General features: G+C 44.3%; 1 protein-coding gene across 2 annotated transcripts in view; it reads right to left on the bottom strand.

The window, feature by feature from the left end:
* The window catches only part of LOC144756221 (uncharacterized), a 187,834-nt gene extending 168,964 nt beyond the window's left edge, over window positions 1-18,870 (bottom strand). The window contains exons 1-2 of one of the 2 annotated variants that reach the window (XR_013595101.1): window positions 18,680-18,830; window positions 17,899-18,016 (exon numbers count right to left, since the gene is read on the bottom strand). Coding sequence is in view for 1 of the 2 variants with exons in the window: in XM_078645836.1 (XP_078501962.1) it covers window positions 17,899-18,016; window positions 18,680-18,685 (124 nt within the window). In the remaining variant the exon portion in view is untranslated. Of the gene's footprint in view, window positions 1-17,898; window positions 18,017-18,679 lie in introns of both variants that reach the window. The other variant, XM_078645836.1, reaches the window with a different exon arrangement.
* Window positions 18,871-20,728: the final 1,858 nt, after the last annotated feature.

The raw sequence follows: 20,728 nt of genomic DNA, 5'->3' as shown, positions 1-20,728 counted from the left end.
AAGGGACTGAATTAAGGGGAAGATGTAAAGGTTAAACAAGTGAAAGGACAGAGAGGAGCCCTGTGGGACACCGCAAGTGATTCTCTGTTTTGAGGCAGCCAGATTGCCAAGGCGGACGGCCTGGGATCTGTTTTCCAGGAAAGATCGTAGCCAGTTGGCTGCTGTGCCCTGGATGCCGGCCTGGCCGATACGGTCGATCAAGATGGTATGATCGACTGTATCGAATGCGGCCGAGAAGTCCAGGAGCACCAAGTCCTGGGGGGAGTTATTGTCTGCGCAGTTGCGAAGTGTTGCCATTACGGTGAGTACGACAGCTTCCGTAGAGTGCGCAGGCCGGAAGCCTGCCTGATGGGGCTCGAGGTAATTGGACTCCTCCAGAAAGTTAGAAAGACATCTGGATACGTGTGCCTCCATCACCTTTGCTAGGAAGGGAAGTAGGGAGATGGGGCGGTAGTTTGACATGCATGTGGGGTCAGCCCCAGGTTTTTTCAGAAGTGGCACTACCGTCGCTTCCTTGAATGCTGAGGGGACTTGGCCGGATGATAAGGAGTAATTCAGGAGGGCACAAGCAGGCTCTGGGAGAGCGGAGAGGCAGTATTTTAGTATGTGAGGGGGACAGCTATCTGAGGGGGCACCCGATTTGACTTTAGCAAGGAGCTCTTGAAATGTCTCTGAGGTGATGGGGGGAAGCTGTTAATAGTGCAATATTTTTAAGGGTCGCAAAGGCGGTCGTGTTGGGGCGTTTCGGAATACTGGCTATAATGTCCGAGATCTTCTCGATGAAGTAATCATTTAGTGAGTCACAGAGGGTTTGGGTGGGGGTGGTCTTAGGGCGTACACTGTCTAAGTTGGTCAGTTCAGTCAGAATGGAGATTATGTCTTTCGATCTGTTATTAGAGTTAAGAATGCGCAAGGAGAAATGGGCAGCCTTGGCAGAGAGAACAGACTTCATGTATTCATTCCTAGCAGTGGTAAATCTGAGCTTTATGTCAGGGGCGTAATTCCGGCACCTTTGTCGCTCAATTTGGTGTAGGGCCTGTTTCTTAGATTTCAGCTCAGTTGAGAACCATCTCTGGGCGTCTGCACGACGCGCCAGTTTGACTTGCTTAAGAGGGGTATGTATGTCGCCAGCTGCGGGCATCCAACCCGAGAGGTTAGCTTCATGTATGTTAATGTCAGGGTGGGGGGACGGGATAGTATGAGTCATTGTCTGAAGAAATTTCATTTTGTCTAAGGCGTTCCATTTCCTAGCCAAGCCGCCTGCAACCGTGGTGGCTTTCTTGGTGGTTGGGTGGGCAAGTGTAAATCTGAGTAGGTAATGGTCGGACCAAAGGCAAGGAAATGTGGCGGGGGCCGTGATCAACAAAGAGTTAGTCCAGACTTGATCCAAAATATGACCCTTGTAATGGGTGGGAAGGGAGACTTGCTGAGTGAAGTTTAGGTTGGTGAGGAGGTCAGTGAGTTCACTAGAGTGAGGGCCTTCGAGGGGGTCATTGAACCAGTAGTTGAGGTCGCCTATGAGGAGAACCCAGGCATGATCAATGGCCAGGTTTGGAATCTGTTCACTTAATGCAAGGGGGAAAGAAGGCATGTAATTTGGTGGTCTGTATACAAGCACACAGACAATTGTATCATAGAGGAAGTTGAGTTTTATCACCAAGTTCTCAGAATCTGGGAGGTTAAGGCAGGTCAGGACATCTACTTTAAGATTGGAGCGAATAATATCTTTACACATATGTTTGTGTAAATGTAAGGGCGAGAGCCTCCATGAGGGAATTGGTGCTAGACGTCATCCCCACACAACTCTGAAAATGAATGGGCTGCGGTCCAATAATGTGCAGGTCCAAAACTCTATGTAAATGATCTCACTTCTTCCGGGAAGCACATCACCCTATCCAGCTGGACATGTCGATCATAAACTGGTTTAGGAGAGGAATATACCTTAGTCTCCAGATGTCAGCAAAATCTCAGTTTATCGACCATCCTCGATAGTCTAGAGTAATTTTCCTACTGGGAAGTCAATAAGAGGAGGAACTGACCTAGCCAGGGTCACATTTTCCACACAATTAAAATCCTGTCCAAGCACCATTGCAATTTGCATGTCAGTTGACAACTGCGGGGCCAGAGACTAGATGTATCTGGTACGTGTTCGGGACATAAATGCTCCCATTCACAAGAGGAGATCTAGTTACTCTCACCTGAATCGGAACGCATCAGCAAACACTGCCTGAGGGATTTGGATTTCTCCCCATATAAACTACAGGAACACACAGTCATACAACAGATACTGGGACTGGCGAGGTGAGGCAGACACCCGGCCAAGTACCCGGATGTGTGGTACTTGGCAGAGCTGAATAACACCTCTACATGCAGCCTTAGTGGTAGGTAAAGGTGGAATGACTGAGCTACGGACCAGTGGATTGCGGACTGTTCAGATAAATTGACTGTGGCAGAATGGATGAGGGCATGTGTTGGAAGGTGGATTATTAGTTTAGGTAAGTATGCACCTACCACTATGAATAATGGCTACCAACGCAATGTTAGTTTCAGTTAAGGTCTCAGTAAATTAGCCCCTAGCTCCAACCAGGCAGCTGGCAATGAGCAGGGAGGCTTAACTTAGTAAACAGGTGTGTAAAACATTTAAAACACTAATACATTAAATAAGTAAGACAACATACAATAAAAATCCCACACCAAGTTGTAAAAATAAGAAATATTTTTTTCTTTAAAATAACACCATATATGGCCCTCAAATATTTATTCAATTCTCTGGGGCACCAAGAGAGGTGGGGGGGAGGGGGAAGGGTCGGGGGGGCACACTTGTCCAATCAGGTGCTGGGTGCCACCCAAAAGCATGACAGCTCCTCCAAAGTGTAGCATATTCTTGTCCCACAAAGCACTGCACTTTAAAATTCAAGATGGAGGATTCTTCTCCAGCAGAGTAAGACATAGGTAAACCAACCGTCAGTAAATGAAGTTCCCCTTGGGCATATTCACTCTAAAGCAATCCCTCACAAATTTTCACAAAACACAGTAATATAGGCTGTAGTAGTACAAACCACATTGGTTTTATTGCACTTGTTTTGAATAAACTGTGAAGTATACCTTTTCTGTATATGTTTTTTACATTGCCTCTTTGTTTGCTACTTGTAAGCCTATATTACTGTGTTTTGTGAAAATGTGTGAGTGATTGCATTAGAGTGAATATGTCCAAGGGGAACTTCATTTACTGACATTTGTCTTTTTGGTACCCTATCCCTTTGGTAGTTGGGTCCCTCTCTTTTACTAGAGATAGGTAAACCAACCTACTGGTGGGGCAGGGCTCAAAAATCATAAACATTTTACTACTCCTGCATGTCTAGTAACTTGAATACACTACTCAACCTAACTATAATGTAGTTGGCGCGTGAACTGGTCTCATACTGATTGTCACACAGTTCATTTTACAAAATCCTCTAACTTCAGTAACAGAAAGTAACTGTAGAGAGACAAACTGACTTTTGACCTCGGTCTCTGAAAGAGCAAAAATGTGACAATCTAACAGGTTTTAAAGGCATCTTTATTGCTCATTCACTTTGTGAGCAAGCAGAACACCTTTTGTCAGCTTGCCTGAATGGGTGAGTAGGCTCTAAAAATAACTTGCCCCGATTAAATCTGGCTCGCTATTGAGACTGGGCGAGTGGATTTTTCGAACCCTGTGTGGCTCATTTCCATTAACAATCCCCATGCAGACCTTCTGCAAATTCCATTCCTGGGCCTGCCATCTGGCGGGGCGCCCAGGAAGAGGGGGTAGGCCAGGCTGGCATTCCTTGCTGTCCTGTTTTCTTTGAAGTCCAGTTTTATTTACATACTCCCCCTTCTGACATGTTCCTTGCACCTGCATAGCTCTCCCCACCATATAACCTTTACTCATGCAGGCCACTCATCACCTCATCAAAGCAGCTTGACTATGCCAGTTAAGGCTGACTAATCAGGAGAGGATGCTAGAAGACTGGATTTTGGTTCACAGAAAAAGCCCTAACTTCTCTTCTGCATTATTTATGATAAATTCAACAGGGGCAAATCATTGAATTTATCATTACCAATCTTTTGAATCCTTGAATGATATTTTCCTATCATTATGTACACTGAAATAAAATATTTCAATATTAGCCTATGAAGCGAAGTATCTACAAAAGGGAAAAGGGATATTGGTCATTTTTCACTCACTGGGGCATATAAAACACCTTTATAATGTCCCTGCATATAGCATCTAGGGGAGACTTTAGGAGTGACATATGTAAAAATATGTAAAAAAATAAGGTAGCTTACCACTTTGGAAGTACGTTTTATTCCAAAGACAAATTTGCATAAATTTTGCTTTTAAAGAAAGCCTGCAAAGCAGGCCAGCCTTTAAAAGTGACAGCCGGCAAAACAACAGTGCACACTCCGGAGCAGGAAGTCAACTGGGCCTCTAAACATACCGGCCCTATTATATACCTGGGACTTAAAGGTAATTTGAATCCCTCTTGCCCTATTATATACTAGGGATTTAGAGGAGTCTGTCATTATCAATTGTAATTATACCCACTTACCACATACCTTTTTTAATCAGAGCACTAGCCCTGGTGTAGTGTAGTTCCTATAGCACCCCTGCAGGACCTGCGCTTTTGGATACCATACACTGTGAGTCTGGTGGTAGGCTGACTCTGTGAACCCCCACCGCGTATGTTGGCATTGTTTGCAATAGCTAGCTCACAGTGCCACTAGAATCTCCTTTTAGCAGAGAGAATAGTATTTGGCAATCTCAGAAGATAACAACCCAGATTCCTCAGACTCTTGGAAACAATATACTACTTTTCACCCAGACACTCGTGCTTGGTCATTTGGTCTCAGAGAGATACATGGAAGAAACAGTTGAGCTTGATTACAATAAGAATTTATTGCACTGTTGTTCTTCTGGTGTAACATATATGTGCTGCTACAACTGTTACACTGTAGCAGAGATATAGGATCAGCAGGAAAGTGAATAAAAAGGAATAGTACAGTTCTACCTTTTTAGGTCTCGGCTAAGCGCGCGGAAGCGCGTTCTCCCAGAGACCTTTTGTCGGCGTGTCTGCTTTCCAGGAGACAATCCTGGCCGCGCGCATCTCCTTGGAGGGGATTTGAAACTGGCATGCGCACGCGAACGCGCTCGCTGTGGCCAGCTGCTGTCGCGCATTCACACAGACACACACACGAGCGCCCATGCACGCACGCACATACAGACACCCCCCACACACATACACACGCGCGCGCACACACACACACACGAGTGCTCCCCTCCCCCCCCGTTGCACACAGACACACACACAAGTTCACCAAGACCCCCCCAGCCCTTTTTAACTTACCGGGCCAATCTCGGGGGACTCCGCCGCTGTGGCTCTTGCCAGCTCCTTTTCCGGGGCTCCCTCTTGGTCAAGGGAGCCCTGCAACACTTGCATAACCTCCTGCTGGCAGCCCCGGGGCTCTCCACCGCTCAAAGGAGCCCCGGGCCGCGATACGCATTTACTCCCCCTGCCTCCTCTTCCGGTCCGGGCGCAGCCCCGCCCCCGTCACAGGCGACATTGCCTGACTTCCGGTGCGTGCGCCAATGGAGACACAAGACTGCAGAAAGGTGTGTTTTAAAGGAAGTTCATGTTAACCTTATTTTCCAGTCTTTTTATTGTCAAGTAATGTAGCGGTATTTGTTAGGGATAACATATGTTAAAAGTGTGAATTTAGTTTCAACGGAAGCGGCATAAAGAATGTAGCTTTGTATTTTTCTTCATGCCCAGTACCAAACAACACACTTCCTGTATTCCAGTCTAGAGGCTAAGATTATTGTGTATCCAAATGCAGTGTTGTCAAAGTTGTTTTTTTTGTAGAATTATAATTAGTTATTTGTGAAAGTCGAAGGATACAGGCTTTACATTGTTTTTTAAGCCATTATATTATGGTGAATGCTTAGCTGTAAAAGCATTTTTTTGAAACAGAACGCAAATACCTTTTCCACAGCACCCGATATAGAATTAATAAACTGTACTCTGTGTGCCACAATGGCTTCACCTGGTAGCGAAGAACAATACTTTCTGAGACGATATGTCCACAATCTGTAAGTTGTAGCAAACTTTTGTGATCAACCTACCAGACCATATTAAAAAAACATTTTCTGGTTCGAGAGGGTTTGGATGCCTAAGAAGGGACTATAAATTAGGGCCTGGACTTCGTAAATACAGCCACACATAACCCACACACACAACCCCACACCGCCCCCACACACACACAACCCACACCACCCCCACAACCCCCCCACCTCCCTCCCCCACACACACACATCCCCACACACACACCCACACACAGACACACACACACACACACACACACACACACACACACACAACCCACCCACACACACACACACCCACACACATCCACCCCCAGATAATGTACGCATGTTTGTATGGATCTGAAGAAAACCCACATGGTTGGCAACAAAGCATGAACAGGAGATTTGCACATTTGTGATATTACATTTTATATATTTACAATCATGTTACATTCCACACATATTTACAATTTTATGCACAGGGAGGTCAAATAATTTGCCCAGAATCATGGTTTTACTTTTTTAAATTAAAATTGGCACAACTGCCGCCGCACTTTATCTTCGGCAGCTTTGGTGCCTGGTGACATTCTTACCGAAAACTAACTCCCTTAGAGCCAGCATTTTACTGGTAAGCATGGCACCTAATTTACAAAAGATATTTACAAAATCTTAAGCTATTGTCATTATAAATTATAATAACTTTTATTTAAGTATTAATTATTTTAAAAAATTAAAAGCCATTGTTATTTGTAATATCAATACATCTAAGTCACGTAAATACAACACAAATTGCAATAGAAATGCTATAGGTGTCACATTCGCGAAAGTTAAAAATATTGGCATTGTCATACACAATACCAATAACTCAAACTTTAATGCTGCGAGACCTATTGCATTGTAAATGCTTGTTGCAATAGTCATGAACATATACATGAATATAAAAATATATTTATCAAATAAAGCGCATACTCCTAAGATGCCTGTCTAGATGTACCCAAGTGTACCCAGCTTGTGAGTAGGTGCGAAGAGCTAATAAGCCTAGGAGCCAAGAATCCTGCTATGATTTAGTCGAACCCCATTACCTAAATAATGAGAGTGTGGGACCTCGTCCTGGTCTCTAGTTGGACACCCAGTAAGGGATGTTTAGACCACTGTCAGCTGGAGCGACTGCAGGCAGGAGCCTCAGCGTCTCTGGTCAGTATGTCGGCCTTGAAGTCTCAGTTCCCTCCAACTACGGATAGCAGGAGGTGCTGTATTTATACAGCCCTTGTGAGTGTGCTAGACATTGTTTAGTATGAGGATGACGTATGGGATTAAACCTTGTGCGTATATAGGAGAGGTGAAGTATACCATCTGCGTAGTGTCCTCATAAATTATTCATATGTGCTAAGGATGACATTTTAGCAGTATTGATTGGGGAAAAGCCTCCCTCTACATGGAACGAGGTAAAAGGTTTAGTCCATAAAAGGCGTACAATCCTTATAAGGCGTTCTGTCCCTTTAAGGCTTTCTGTCCCTATAAGGCGTTCTGTCCCTATAAGGCGTTCTGTCCCTATAAACGTAGGGGAGATAATGTAGGAAAAGGGTACGATGTTCCCTGGACCTATATTAGAGTACCAATATGAAACATAACACTGGGTCTGGTTAGCATAGGCCAGGGCAATCTCACAGTCAGAAAACCAGCATCTAGGGGTCCCAATTGGGGCAAAAAATAGGGGGGGCGCACTACAAAAAGACATGGTTCCTCACAGCATGTGAACAAGTCAAGGCAAAATGTAAGCGAGTGCGGTTTCTCCATTTACACGCAACCTACCAGAGGCCAAATAAATGGACTATGAAATACCCCACCAGATCCGCAGTTTGCTGCAGATGCAAGCATCCTTCTCTATCAAAATGTGCCTCTTGGGTGTGATGCCAGAAGGAAATGCTTCATAATGAAAACCTGAATTTTGGCACTGAGTATGATGTTGGCGAGGAGGCGCATTGCTATTCAGGGGGTGCGGATTAAGTCCCAAAGGAAAAGCCTGGTAAACAGAATTAATAGAGTGGGCAGTAGCAGAGTAGCAACTTCCTCAGACTTAGATATCCTAGAAACCACATCTAACTGGCTAATATTATTAGCTTAATGTACGGACAGGAAGGTTCTGCGCCGAACCCTTCAAGAGTGCCAATGCCGGGCCACACTTTGGCCTTCGGCTGTTCGCAGCATGCTGTATTAGGGTATGGACTTGAAGCCACACCCACTCTCCACCCATATTTTTCATTGGCTTGTGTAATTTTCTTTAGTAAATGCTGGCTTCTAAATGGTTAATAGGCTTGTTAGTCCATCTTAAGTACCGCTTGTCTTCATTTGTAACCTCCCATGAGGACTTGCTCTTTTACTTTGGTTGTTACACAGTACTTTTATTTTAGTCTGTAAGCACTCTTATTGAATTAATTCCTCATACTGCAGGCACAACATACTTTCCTCCAACATTCAGAGCGCCATGCACGCTTTCACCTTCATTGAAGCGTCCAGACCACATTTATTATGTAAAATGGCAGTCAAAAACATCTATTTCTTATTTTATAACAGTGCGCCATGCCACACTTTCACTTTCTTGCAGCAGCCCTATATGCCTGCCAGCACTGCACCGTACCGGACTCACATGACAACCCCCCCCTCCCCGCCCCCACTGCTCAGCAGCAGAAGCCAGGACCAGCAATGCAGGAAGTGGAGCAGTCAACAAGCAAGGTAAATGGCACAGTGTTAGTGTTTTTTTTTTATTATTTAGATATCTATTATTAGCACTTTTTCCTTTGGCAGCTCAGAATGCTTTTACTATAGTGCGCCTTTATTTTCTTCCAAACTTGTTTTTTCATATGCTGTGTGCAGGAAAAGAGAATGTGTGCGAATGTGGAGTATGTGCAACTGTTGGCCTCACAGAGCAGTTCCATCTCACTTGTTTTACATCTGTAGATGGTTGATAATGTCCAATTCTTTTATAATTTCACCAACATAGCTGCTATTAACTAACTCCAAAAACAGATGGAAATCAGAAACAAACCTGGGGCGTCTTACTCCACCAGCGACACAAGGCATGCTGGGAAGCGCAATGTAATTGTAGTATCGCTCACAAACAGACTGACTCAATTAAGAAACCCCAGCCTGTCTCAAAAGCGGAATACTTCGACTACTGAAACGTATTCCTCAGGGCCGTATTTACAGTCTGTACACAGTTTCCCAGATTTCTGGTCATATGAATGCACACGACATTCAGTTTTTTGGGTGGGAGGGTGGAGAAAGATGTAGAGGTCGATTAAAAAAGATCTGCTCTGTTCCCGTTTGAAATTGTACTGCCCCACCTATATTTTTTTCAATTAAAGTATTTCTTGTATTGTTTGACATTGCAGTAACATGAAGTAATAGTTTCCACAGCCTCCGACGGAAAGAGGGCATTTGCAAAACTACGCAGCAACAAAATTTGAAGGAAAGCCTTTCAGCCTGCCCATTTCTTGCTTTCTTTGAAAACACAGACTCTACACCAGGGCTTTCCAAACTTTTCATGTTGGTGACACACTTTTTGGAGATGCATCATTTTTGGGACACAGTAAGGCAGTGTAGCAAGCGAGCCCGAACCACCTAAGGGAGATTCGGGAGGTGTGGGGAGATTTCTCCCCTCGGAAGAAAATTTTGGAGAAAGAAAAATGGGCAAATGGTGCATTTTCAAGGAAATTTGAGAAAGCAGGAAGGTTACTAAAGCAATTTTGAATCTATTCTAACAAAGACAGTGACAGGCAAAACTGGGTGTAAGGTTAGGGTTGTGCCTGAAACAAGAATATAATCATGCACACATTGACACATGCCCCAGTGATTTACGACACAAAAAGGGCGGGTGCATTCTCTGCCAACCCTTCCAACCATACACAAAGTCCGCCTGCTGCCTTGCAGAATATGAGTTATACAAAAATCCGTTCAGGAAGGGGAAATTGTGAGTGGTAAAACAACGATGCAACTTATCAGCTGGTCTCTGCGCATTGAACTCAGATGGGACCACTCTCCGCTGCGCGCCAAATGCCAACAGAGCTAAAAGCCAAAAGGCCAAAATCCAACTAGAGCTAGACAAAGTGCAAACACTGATTTTTCATACCGAAAAATAGCACAAAAAGAAATGGTGTCAAATAATGCAGGACAAAATAGAACTACCTGGGAAGTTTATGTAATCCGGCACTGTGAGCTTGCTACCCTGCGCGCTACATGACAGGCACCACACTCATAATTTTTCAAAACTATATTTATACCTTATTTACAGTAAATACCATGAGAGAAGCAGTTTTTACTGATATTAGGTCGAGGGATGTGTAAATGTGTAGGAGTAAGATCTAATTAGCACCTCTAATGACATGAGGACAAAACGGCACACAACTTTTGACATCAATTAGAAGCCTAATGACATCAATAAAATGTAACAAAAATAAAATACATGTGTCAAATGAATAACGTGACATCAGATCCTCTCTCAAATAGACTCTTGGCTTAAAAGTAGCATTACAGCCACCAGGTGGGCCCAAACCAGTTCCTCCCTCTAACTAAACGGGTCTGTGGCAGTGGTCACACTGTGGTTGCTTAGGTGCAACGCCTCCCATGAGCTACTTTGCATAGAGAACTCTGGAGGCAGTTCTAGCCCTTGCTTGACACATTTAGCTTCTTTTGAGTGACAACTCCCCGCACTTCCAAATGCGTGAGCCTCACTCGCAATGAGTGGGACTTTAGTTCACCGTGGAACCAGGCTAACAAAAGGCTACACAGTCACAAGCCTTAATAGTCACAAGATACCATTTTGAACCCTAGTAGAGTCTAAATATAAGGGTTAAGGCGGTGTGACTTGATGTCGCTGTCCAAGTCCCTGGCTCCTTATCACATTGCCCACAGATGATACCTCACCACATGTGCCTTTGGTCCCTTTGCCAAAAGAGGTAAGATACCAACCTCGCTTCTTGTCACCAGACAGTGTTTCCAATATCGGACTTTTAACTTAAAAAAAAGGAATGAGTGGAAACTGCAGATAATAAATAGGGATAGCAAGAACAGCCAGGGATCTAGGAGGGCAAACAAACCACCCCTTCAGGGACACTTGTCTTTTTACACCCATACCAAAAACTACAAGTCCCAGGATGCAAGTGCTTTTCCATAAATTATTTAACAACAAGGGGTGGTGATGGACAGAGTTTCTGAATTAAGCAGAATACTCTCACCCAGTCAAGAGATCAGGGCTAGATCCAACACCGTTTTTTAGCTCACTGCACCATCCCAGTTCAGAACCTGGCTATATGCAAATTAGTCTGTTCCTGTCCCAGTGCATGATGGGAACAGGGCAAACCAAACTACCAAGCCAATTCTTACACTGGGAAGGAAACAAGCTTCCGGGGACCGGTTTCTGGCATTACAGCCGTCGTCGGCCCGGCTTGCTTGAATCCTGATGGTGCAATGAGCAAGGGACTCACATCTGAGTATACCCTTCCACGCTTAGGGTGGACAAAATATTTAACAACAAGGGGTGGTGATGGACAGAGTTTCTGAATTAAGCAGAATACTCTCACCCAGTCAAGAGATCAGGGCTAGATCCAACACCGTTTTTTAGCTCACTGCACCATCCCAGTTCAGAACCTGGTTATATGCAAATTAGTCTGTTCCTGTCCCAGTGCATGATGGGAACAGGGCAAACCAAACTACCAAGCCAATTCTTACACTGGGAAGGAAACAAGCTTCCGGGGACCGGTTTCTGGCATTACAGCCGTCGTCGGCCCGGCTTGCTTGAATCCTGATGGTGCAATGAGCAAGGGACTCACATCTGAGTATACCCTTCCACGCTTAGGGTGGACAAAATATTTAACAACAAGGGGTGGTGATGGACAGAGTTTCTGAATTAAGCAGAATACTCTCACCCAGTCAAGAGATCAGGGCTAGATCCAACACCGTTTTTTAGCTCACTGCACCATCCCAGTTCAGAACCTGGCTATATGCAAATTAGTCTGTTCCTGTCCCAGTGCATGATGGGAACAGGGCAAACCAAACTACCAAGCCAATTCTTACACTGGGAAGGAAACAAGCTTCCGGGGACCGGTTTCTGGCATTACAGCCGTCGTCGGCCCGGCTTGCTTGAATCCTGATGGTGCAATGAGCAAGGGACTCACATCTGAGTATACCCTTCCACGCTTAGGGTGGACAAAATATTTAACCTTTTGAATGCTATGGGGATTTTTCCCCTGTGCTGGAAATTCATGAACCCCATTATTCATGACGAGCTGGGCTCGTCATGAGCGTGCGAGGAGGCTACTGCATGACGAGCCCAGCTCGTCATGAGCGTCGAAGGGGTTAACAACAAGGGGTGGTGATGGACAGAGTTTCTGAATTAAGCAGAATACTCTCACCCAGTCAAGAGATCAGGGCTAGATCCAACACCGTTTTTTAGCTCACTGCACCATCCCAGTTCAGAACCTGGCTATATGCAAATTAGTCTGTTCCTGTCCCAGTGCATGATGGGAACAGGGCAAACCAATTCTTACACTGGGAAGGAAACAAGCTTCCGGGGACCGGTTTCTGGCATTACAGCCGTCGTCGGCCCGGCTTGCTTGAATCCTGATGGTGCAATGAGCAAGGGACTCACATTTGAGTATACCCTTCCACGCTTAGGGTGGACAAAATATTTAACAACAAGGGGTGGTGATGGACAGAGTTTCTGAATTAAGCAGAATACTCTCACCCAGTCAAGAGATCAGGGCTAGATCCAACACCGTTTTTTAGCTCACTGCACCATCCCAGTTCAGAACCTGGCTATATGCAAATTAGTCTGTTCCTGTCCCAGTGCATGATGGGAACAGGGCAAACCAAACTACCAAGCCAATTCTTACACTGGGAAGGAAACAAGCTTCCGGGGACCGGTTTCTGGCATTACAGCCGTCGTCGGCCCGGCTTGCTTGAATCCTGAAGGTGCAATGAGCAAGGGACTCACATCTGAGTATACCCTTCCACGCTTAGGGTGGACAAAATATTTAACAACAAGGGGTGGTGATGGACAGAGTTTCTGAATTAAGCAGAATACTCTCACCCAGTCAAGAGATCAGGGCTAGATCCAACACCGTTTTTTAGCTCACTGCACCATCCCAGTTCAGAACCTGGCTATATGCAAATTAGTCTGTTCCTGTCCCAGTGCATGATGGGAACAGGGCAAACCAAACTACCAAGCCAATTCTTACACTGGGAAGGAAACAAGCTTCCGGGGACCGGTTTCTGGCATTACAGCCGTTGTTGGCCCGGCTTGCTTGAATCCTGATGGTGCAATGAGCAAGGGACTCACATCTGAGTATACCCTTCCACGCTTAGGGTGGACAAAATATTTAACAACAAGGGGTGGTGATGGACAGAGTTTCTGAATTAAGCAGAATAAAAAATATGTAAATGTAAATGTATACTTGTAAAGCGCACTGTTACTCCATCTCGGAGTGTCCTGGCGCTGTATACCGCTGGGGAACCCGTCCTGGCTTTCCCTGTGAGATGGTCCCTCCTGGGCACCCCCAAGGTGAAGCCAGGCATCCCCGGCGCTGATGGGGCCGGTGTGGAGATTAAGCAAGCTATTGCCCAGAGTTGCAGAGTGGGACCCATGATTAGAGTAGGCACCTAGGCGAGAATTATCGAGTCCGCGGACATTGACCCAAGACCCGCCGAGGCGGGAATTGAACCCTGGCCCCGGGCCGACCTCTGCTTCAGGGTCTGCCGCTTCTAACCAGTGAGCCACACTTCTCCACAATACTCTCACAATACTCTCACCCAGTCAAGAGATCAGGGCTAGATCCAACACCGTTTTTTAGCTCACTGCACCATCCCAGTTCAGAACCTGGCTATATGCAAATTAGTCTGTTCCTGTCCCAGTGCATGATGGGAACAGGGCAAACTACCCCCTTTTTGAAATTATTTCCATAAATTAGGCATGGCCGCAGGTGCCACACATGACGTAGAACGACTTGGGGAGCAGTGCTCTGCTAAATTAAAATAGTGCGACCGAAGATTACGACTCCCAGAGTGCATTACTCTTCAATGAAAGTTTAACATGGGATCACAGAGACACCGGAGCTAGGAGTAGCCTTCTAGTAAACCTAATTTAAGAGACTGCGATTGAACGCACAGTTGTGGGAGTTCTCTAAAACTAAATTACCTTGCAGGTCAGCAGCGACACGTTGTGGGGGCAGCAAGAGTGGGGGCTGCGAGGGTACTGTTGCAAAGTTAATCAGTTCTTACCCTATTTGTGAAAACAATTAGAACTTTCACTTTAGCAGTAGCAGTTTAGTGCACCATTAACCCCTGAGATCACTCAAGGTGTTTCCACACACCGGTGCCCACACCTCCCCCAGGCCCTAAGTTGGGCAACGATGCCGTGAGTGCATTTTCAGTTCTCACTTTAGGGTCCATGGCAGCCAGGCTAGGTCATTGAGTGGATGCAAAAATATCCCAGCGGTTAGTCTAAACCAGATGGGGATTATTCAGGCAGGCAAAAACACAGAATGGAAAAGCAAGAAAATGCCCACTTTCTGAAAGGGACATTTTCAAACACACAATTTAAAAACCACCTACATTAAAAGATGTATTTTTAAATTCTGTGCTCAGGGAACCCAAACTCCACATCTCTATCTCTTCTCAATTGAAAGGTACACATGTAACATGTTACAAGGCAGCTCCAATGTTAACCCATGGGAGAGATAGTCCTTACAATAGTGAAAAGTGAAACTGACAGAATGTCACTATCAGGACATGTAAAACACACCAGCACACTACCTTCACATACACTGCACCCTGCCCATGGGGCTACCTTGGGCCTACGTTAAGGATGCCTTACATGTAAGAAAAGGGAAGGTTTAGGTCTGGCAAGTGGTTGCACTTGTTAGGTCGACCTGACAGCTCAAAACTGCACGCACAGACACTGCAATGGCAGGCATGAGAGATGGTTGCAGGGCTACTTAGGTGGGTGGCACAATCAGTGCTGCAGGCCCAGTAGTAGTATTTGATTTACAGGCCCTGGGCACACACAGTGCACTTTACTAGGGACTTACCATTAAATCAAATATGTCAATCATGGATAACCAAACATAATCACAATTTACACAGGGACCACTTGCACTTTAGCATTCATCTGCAGTGGTACAGTGCCCATAGTACACAAACCAGCAAAAAACAAGTCCAGCATATAGTCAAAAGAACAGGAGGCAGAGGCAACAAAGACAGGGAAAATCACGCCAAGGATGACAGGGCTAACACCCTGCTAAGTGAATGTTTCTAACCTTTTCTTGGGTAGGAAGAGATAGAAGTGGAGTTTGTATAGTTGCTGGTGTGCATAAATACACAGGCATTTCAAATCTGAAAGATGTCTCCCTCTACGCTCAAAAGAAAACTAATGCATGTAACATTTTTTAAATACCGAAAGTATTTTGAATTTGTAATAATTATGTATTTGCAAATGTAAGCGAACAACAATGCAAAAAGGGTCACTAAGCTTTGGAATCTCAACATGTAAAGTGCTGTTGGCTATGAAGAAGGCCTGGCTGAAAGTATCAGACGCCATTTAGGATCACTTGGCCTGTGTGTATAGTGGTGCAGTGCAAAGCAATGTTGATGGAGATGGCCTTGCCTTTGCAGCTGAACATCAGTGCATGCTGCTGGGGGCAAACAGAAATATTCTCTTAGGTGATATTACATTGTCAGCTTTTATCAATTTATTGCATTTTTTACATATAACCCTAAATCGAATACATCTTAAGGCAACTAATATTATGGAGATTTACCTATTCTATGCGGTGCAAGACATATTCTGTATTATAAATCGTTTTCTCTGAAGTCCTCACATGTAAAGTGTTTTGCGAATTAGTTGAACACAGTATGGGTCCTTACTTGTGCCATGGTTTTTAATGGGAGGATTATTCCTGTATCATAAACATATCCTAGTTTTTACAGTGCTCTAAACATCTTTGCTCGCACACCGCAGAAACACAAATCTGTCAAACCTTTATTAATTTGGCATATCCATTACCCTCTATTTTATTAGACAATTTAAAAAGTGCCTGGAAATCTTGCATTGCGGGGTTTGTGCCAAATGTTTCGCCTTGGGAACCGATTCATAAGCAGACACATTAGTTTGCATTCATTCAGGTTTTCGCATGAGGTGTGTTGTTGATAGAGCTTATAAATTGCTTGTTTGAAGTCGTCAATTTATCAAGGTGCTTTAGGTTCAGCTACTGCTGAAACAGTTCATTTGTTTTTAGTCCCAAAACGGAGCACGAGGCATCAGCATTAAAGTTATTGTTTGAGGGTCAGTGTGTACCATCGTTCCATCTTGTCCCACTCGTGTCGAAACTTACCGAGAGCCGGGAATGGGGAGCGGAGGGGGCACTCTGAACTGGACTGTACATTCGGCGCACGCGGAAAAGGGGATGAAGCTGTGCGCACACGCCTAAATGTCTCCCTCGCCGCCGCCTTCCTCTACATACTGCGTTATTGAGATGCGCATTACCATCCTGCTAAAAATGAGTAGAGCGTATCTCCTCGTCGTTCCGCGACACACCCACACATGGCAGGCGACACAGTACCGTATCGCGCCACACAGTTTGGAAAGCTCTGCTCTACATGGTATGCAACTTTATCTTTGCTTACTCAAACTCCCTGTGCCTGTACTAGGCCTTTCTGAACTCATTTATTATGCCAGTTTTCCCCTCTGTATTATTTTTTTCCCTGAGCTATCCCCTGCCAACATTCATTCACTCCTACTGAATTTCTGTTGTCATATCCTGTCACTTACTTTTATGGTAAATGTTCCACTGATAAATGCTATAGTAAAACTATAGCTATATAGCTATATCATTGCAAAGGAATCACCGAAAAGGAGGCAACTATGTCCACTAGATCGATAACTATAGTTTCAATACTACAGTATGGTTTTTTTTATTGGTTCCTATATGTCTATCTATTGCATATCTTTGTTTATGTTCACAAACTCGTTGTGTCTTTGATTTTACAATTATATTTATTCAAAAGACATTCACAAGGGATTCTGATGTAATGATTTTTTATTTTTTATTTATCTCATTCATTACCTTTTTCTTGTCTTTCCTTGTATCGGGTTATGATCACCGTCTGTTTTGACATACAGTTTTTACTTTGTAAGCCATTGTATGGCCCTGATGAAGAGACCTTGATGTTGTGAAACGGGTGTTGGCCAGTTTTTGGTCAAAAAAAAAAAAGATTTGAATGAAAACAATTATTTTTTTAAACAACCTATTTGTCTGTAGACTTCAAACTAAGTTTGTCTTTTCATTGATTATCTCTGGCGGCTAAGGGGAACCGATGCTCACTTTTGAGGTCTTCCCTGTCTGATGATTAAAACCTCAAATTTCCCCTTTGTCTTAGTTATTTATTTGCAAATGATTGGCTGTCAGTTCAAAGTGAAAGCGCAGCATGGGGTGATTTTCCAAAAATAGCATTTGCAATGCAATGGGTCTCGCATTTGCAAACGCTTAAGCCATTGGTATTGTCATGTACAATGCCAATAGCTCAAACTCTCGTAAATGCGTGACCTATTTCATTGCAAATGCATGTTAACACTTACAATTTTTAAGCATGCATCATAACCACTGCTGCCTGTTTTTCAAGAGTAACCACTCCACCTCAACATAGCCACATCATTACTGCTGGAAGAATGAAAGTAATAGAACAAAGAGTATCCGGATGACAGCAACATTTCATATTAATGATCAAAGCTGCAACTTTACCTAGCGAGATCAGCGCTCGGTGAATTTCTTTCATCAAGTTCCCATAAAACTCCTTCTGCCATTCTTGTAAAAGATTCCAATCGTCCGCAGAGAAACAGCAAGAAGTGGGAACCTTTGTCTGAAACAAAAAAAACGTTGTTTCTATCTTGGCTGCTAAACTCTGTGTCCCTGTGTTCATCTTAAATAGATTGGACTTAATGTTAACTTTCCACCGCATTCTGCCCTCTGCTTTTTAATGAAAGCAGAGATGGATACAGTTAAGACTGTTTTATAAATTAAAAAGGCGTAATGAATAAACTGACTGGGAGGGGCTGAAGACCACTTTTAAATATGAAACAATAGATTAAATAATAATAGTTTCAACACTCAGTGCCTGATTACAAGTGGGTCATTAAAGGACAATCCATGTTTGACCTGCAGTGTTGATCATTCCCATGAACTGATAGCCCATTTGTTCAAATGGGCAATGCGTGGTATGGTTCTCAAACGGTGAACCAAGGCTGGTTTTGACTGGATATGTTAAGCTCCTGGCGTAGCACGTACAAACAGCAAAGAGATGCAATCACTGGATGGCACAAGGGCACACAAATATTTTGAAAAGAGACAGTGGACATATCCTTGTATTGTAAGTACTGCCTATGCTGGGCTTCCATCCCCCATGCCCCACATCGGCGCCAAGAAAAGTAATGTAATGGGGAGCCGCGGCCAGCAGTCAATTGGTCAAGGGAGCTGTGGGTAGAAAAAGTTTGGGAACCGCTGCCCTACAACAAACCGATCTCACCTCCATGGGACCTCGGGGCGGCTCTTCAATGGGATTTTGCGATTACCGGCTGGAAAAGGCGGGTAGGTGATAAGAGAGAGGAGCCTGGAAGTGCACGAAACCCTCTCCTTGCTGAGCACAGTGGTATCTACTACTTCCCGAGAGCTACTTTCTGCGCATGCCCGGGAGGTAAGTGTCAAGTACCACTGCGCATGCTCGCAAGTTAAGAGCTGTGTCTTACTAGGTGGCGCAAATGGAAGATCCTTACACCAAGTAGTTTATGACACTAAGCATGCCCAGACAAGAAGTGACATGTCTTACTACGCATGCGTATACGTCGAGTCTTACTGCGCATGCTCGGAGAAATGGTCACTTTTTGGGAAATAGATAATTAAAGGGGCAGTAGCATCAAGGGATCAAAGTACCTGGGCTGAAAGATGCAAAACGGATTCAGACATGAGATTTACATTTGTTCTGAGTGATTACTATGTCACGTGTGTAGCACCTAGTATCCGGTGTGATACTGATAATTTCTACTTTCCATGACCATGGAAGTGCCTTCCCAGTGTATGCCTGTGATTGGAGGGTCTGCCTTTTTGCAGTATTTTCCATGTACTGGTGTTCGGTGCCCTTTTGTAACATGCACACACCACTCTGCCCTTGCAACACACGGCTGCTACCTCTCACATGTCTTTACCTTTGATACTTGCACAAGTGCCACCTTGCCCACGTAACGCTTGTTCCTGAGCCTGAGTGTCTAGCACTTATTGCAGGACTATACCTCTAATTATACTCTGTTTTCTCTTATAACTGCACACTTGTCACTTTCATTTCCTCTTGTGCACTTTTGACTACCTCATGTATTTCGGTTGCTCACAATTTTTACTCAAGTATTTTGTTTGCTCACGATTGTCACTATTACCTTTACTACCTCATGTATTTTGGTTGCTCACAATTTTTACTCAAGTATTTTGTTTGCTCACGATTGTCACTAATACCTTTACTACCTCATGTATTTTTGGTTGCTCACAGTTTTTACTACCTCATGTATTTTGTTTGCTCACAATTGTCACTATTACCTTATGTAAGTAACGTATGTTTTTGCAATCTGTTCTTTTGTAATGTTTCTCATTATGTTTCATTTCTGTTCCTAATGTGAAGCGCTCTGACGCCTTCGGGTAAAGTCCGCGCTATATAAAAATGCATAAATAAATAAATAAAGTATTAAAGCGCCTCCGGTCCGAGCCACAGTCCTGCAACAGGTGTTTCCAGTGTTGCCGCGGGAAGCTTAAAAAGACATTTTGGATGACAAAATGCTTAGGTCGCGTGCGTACAATAATACGCATGCGCAGGTAAAATAAGGGAGCTGAAACAGACGTGGAGCTCTGAGCGACTACAGGGCATGTTTATTCAGGGAGAGCGCTTTCCCTCGCAAGGGCCGCTGGGAGACATTGCCGTTTATACCGCTGTCGCGCGCGGCAGCAACGAGCGGACTCAGTATTAGTATTACTCAATATTACTGTTTCAGAGGTTCAGCTGAAGGCATGTGCAGGCCGTGCCTCCAAGCGGACAGAATAAACGGCTCTGAGGCGTTTCTTTCAGCTAAAGAGCGATTTGTATATTCTCATTTTGCTGCGCAGGAGAGGCGGCCTGTGTGTATTTCCATTCTTCAGGCACTGCACGTTTTTGAGACCGAGGTTTTACCGTTTAGTTAGGGTCTTAGTCGGGGGTCCTTCTATATCAATCCTTGAACAGTAGGCAACTGCCCATTGACATGATTTGGGGATTGTTCACAGGATTTCATGGGCGCAATGAGGGAGGAGTCTTCCTATGCATTTCAAGGGGACATTGAATGGTTTCCCTTACGAAATATCTTGTTACTCTTCATTCTATAGGGATCTCTGTGTTCATGTTTTTTTGTGTAATTTTTTTTATTTCTGTCCTCATTTTGCCCAATATCTAGACGGATTATACTCCTAGTCTCTAGGCCCTAGAGACTAGGAGTATAACCCATCAAGATATTGGGCAAAATTAATTTTTGCACTCACCGTCCTGAATTTGCACCTATGC

The sequence above is a fragment of the Lissotriton helveticus genome, chromosome 5_1 (genome assembly GCF_964261635.1).
Source record: "Lissotriton helveticus chromosome 5_1, aLisHel1.1, whole genome shotgun sequence".
Taxonomy (NCBI): Eukaryota; Metazoa; Chordata; class Amphibia; order Caudata; family Salamandridae; genus Lissotriton; species Lissotriton helveticus.
The sequence above is the reverse complement of the archived record's forward strand: the minus strand, read 5'-3'. Positions and strand labels throughout refer to the sequence as shown.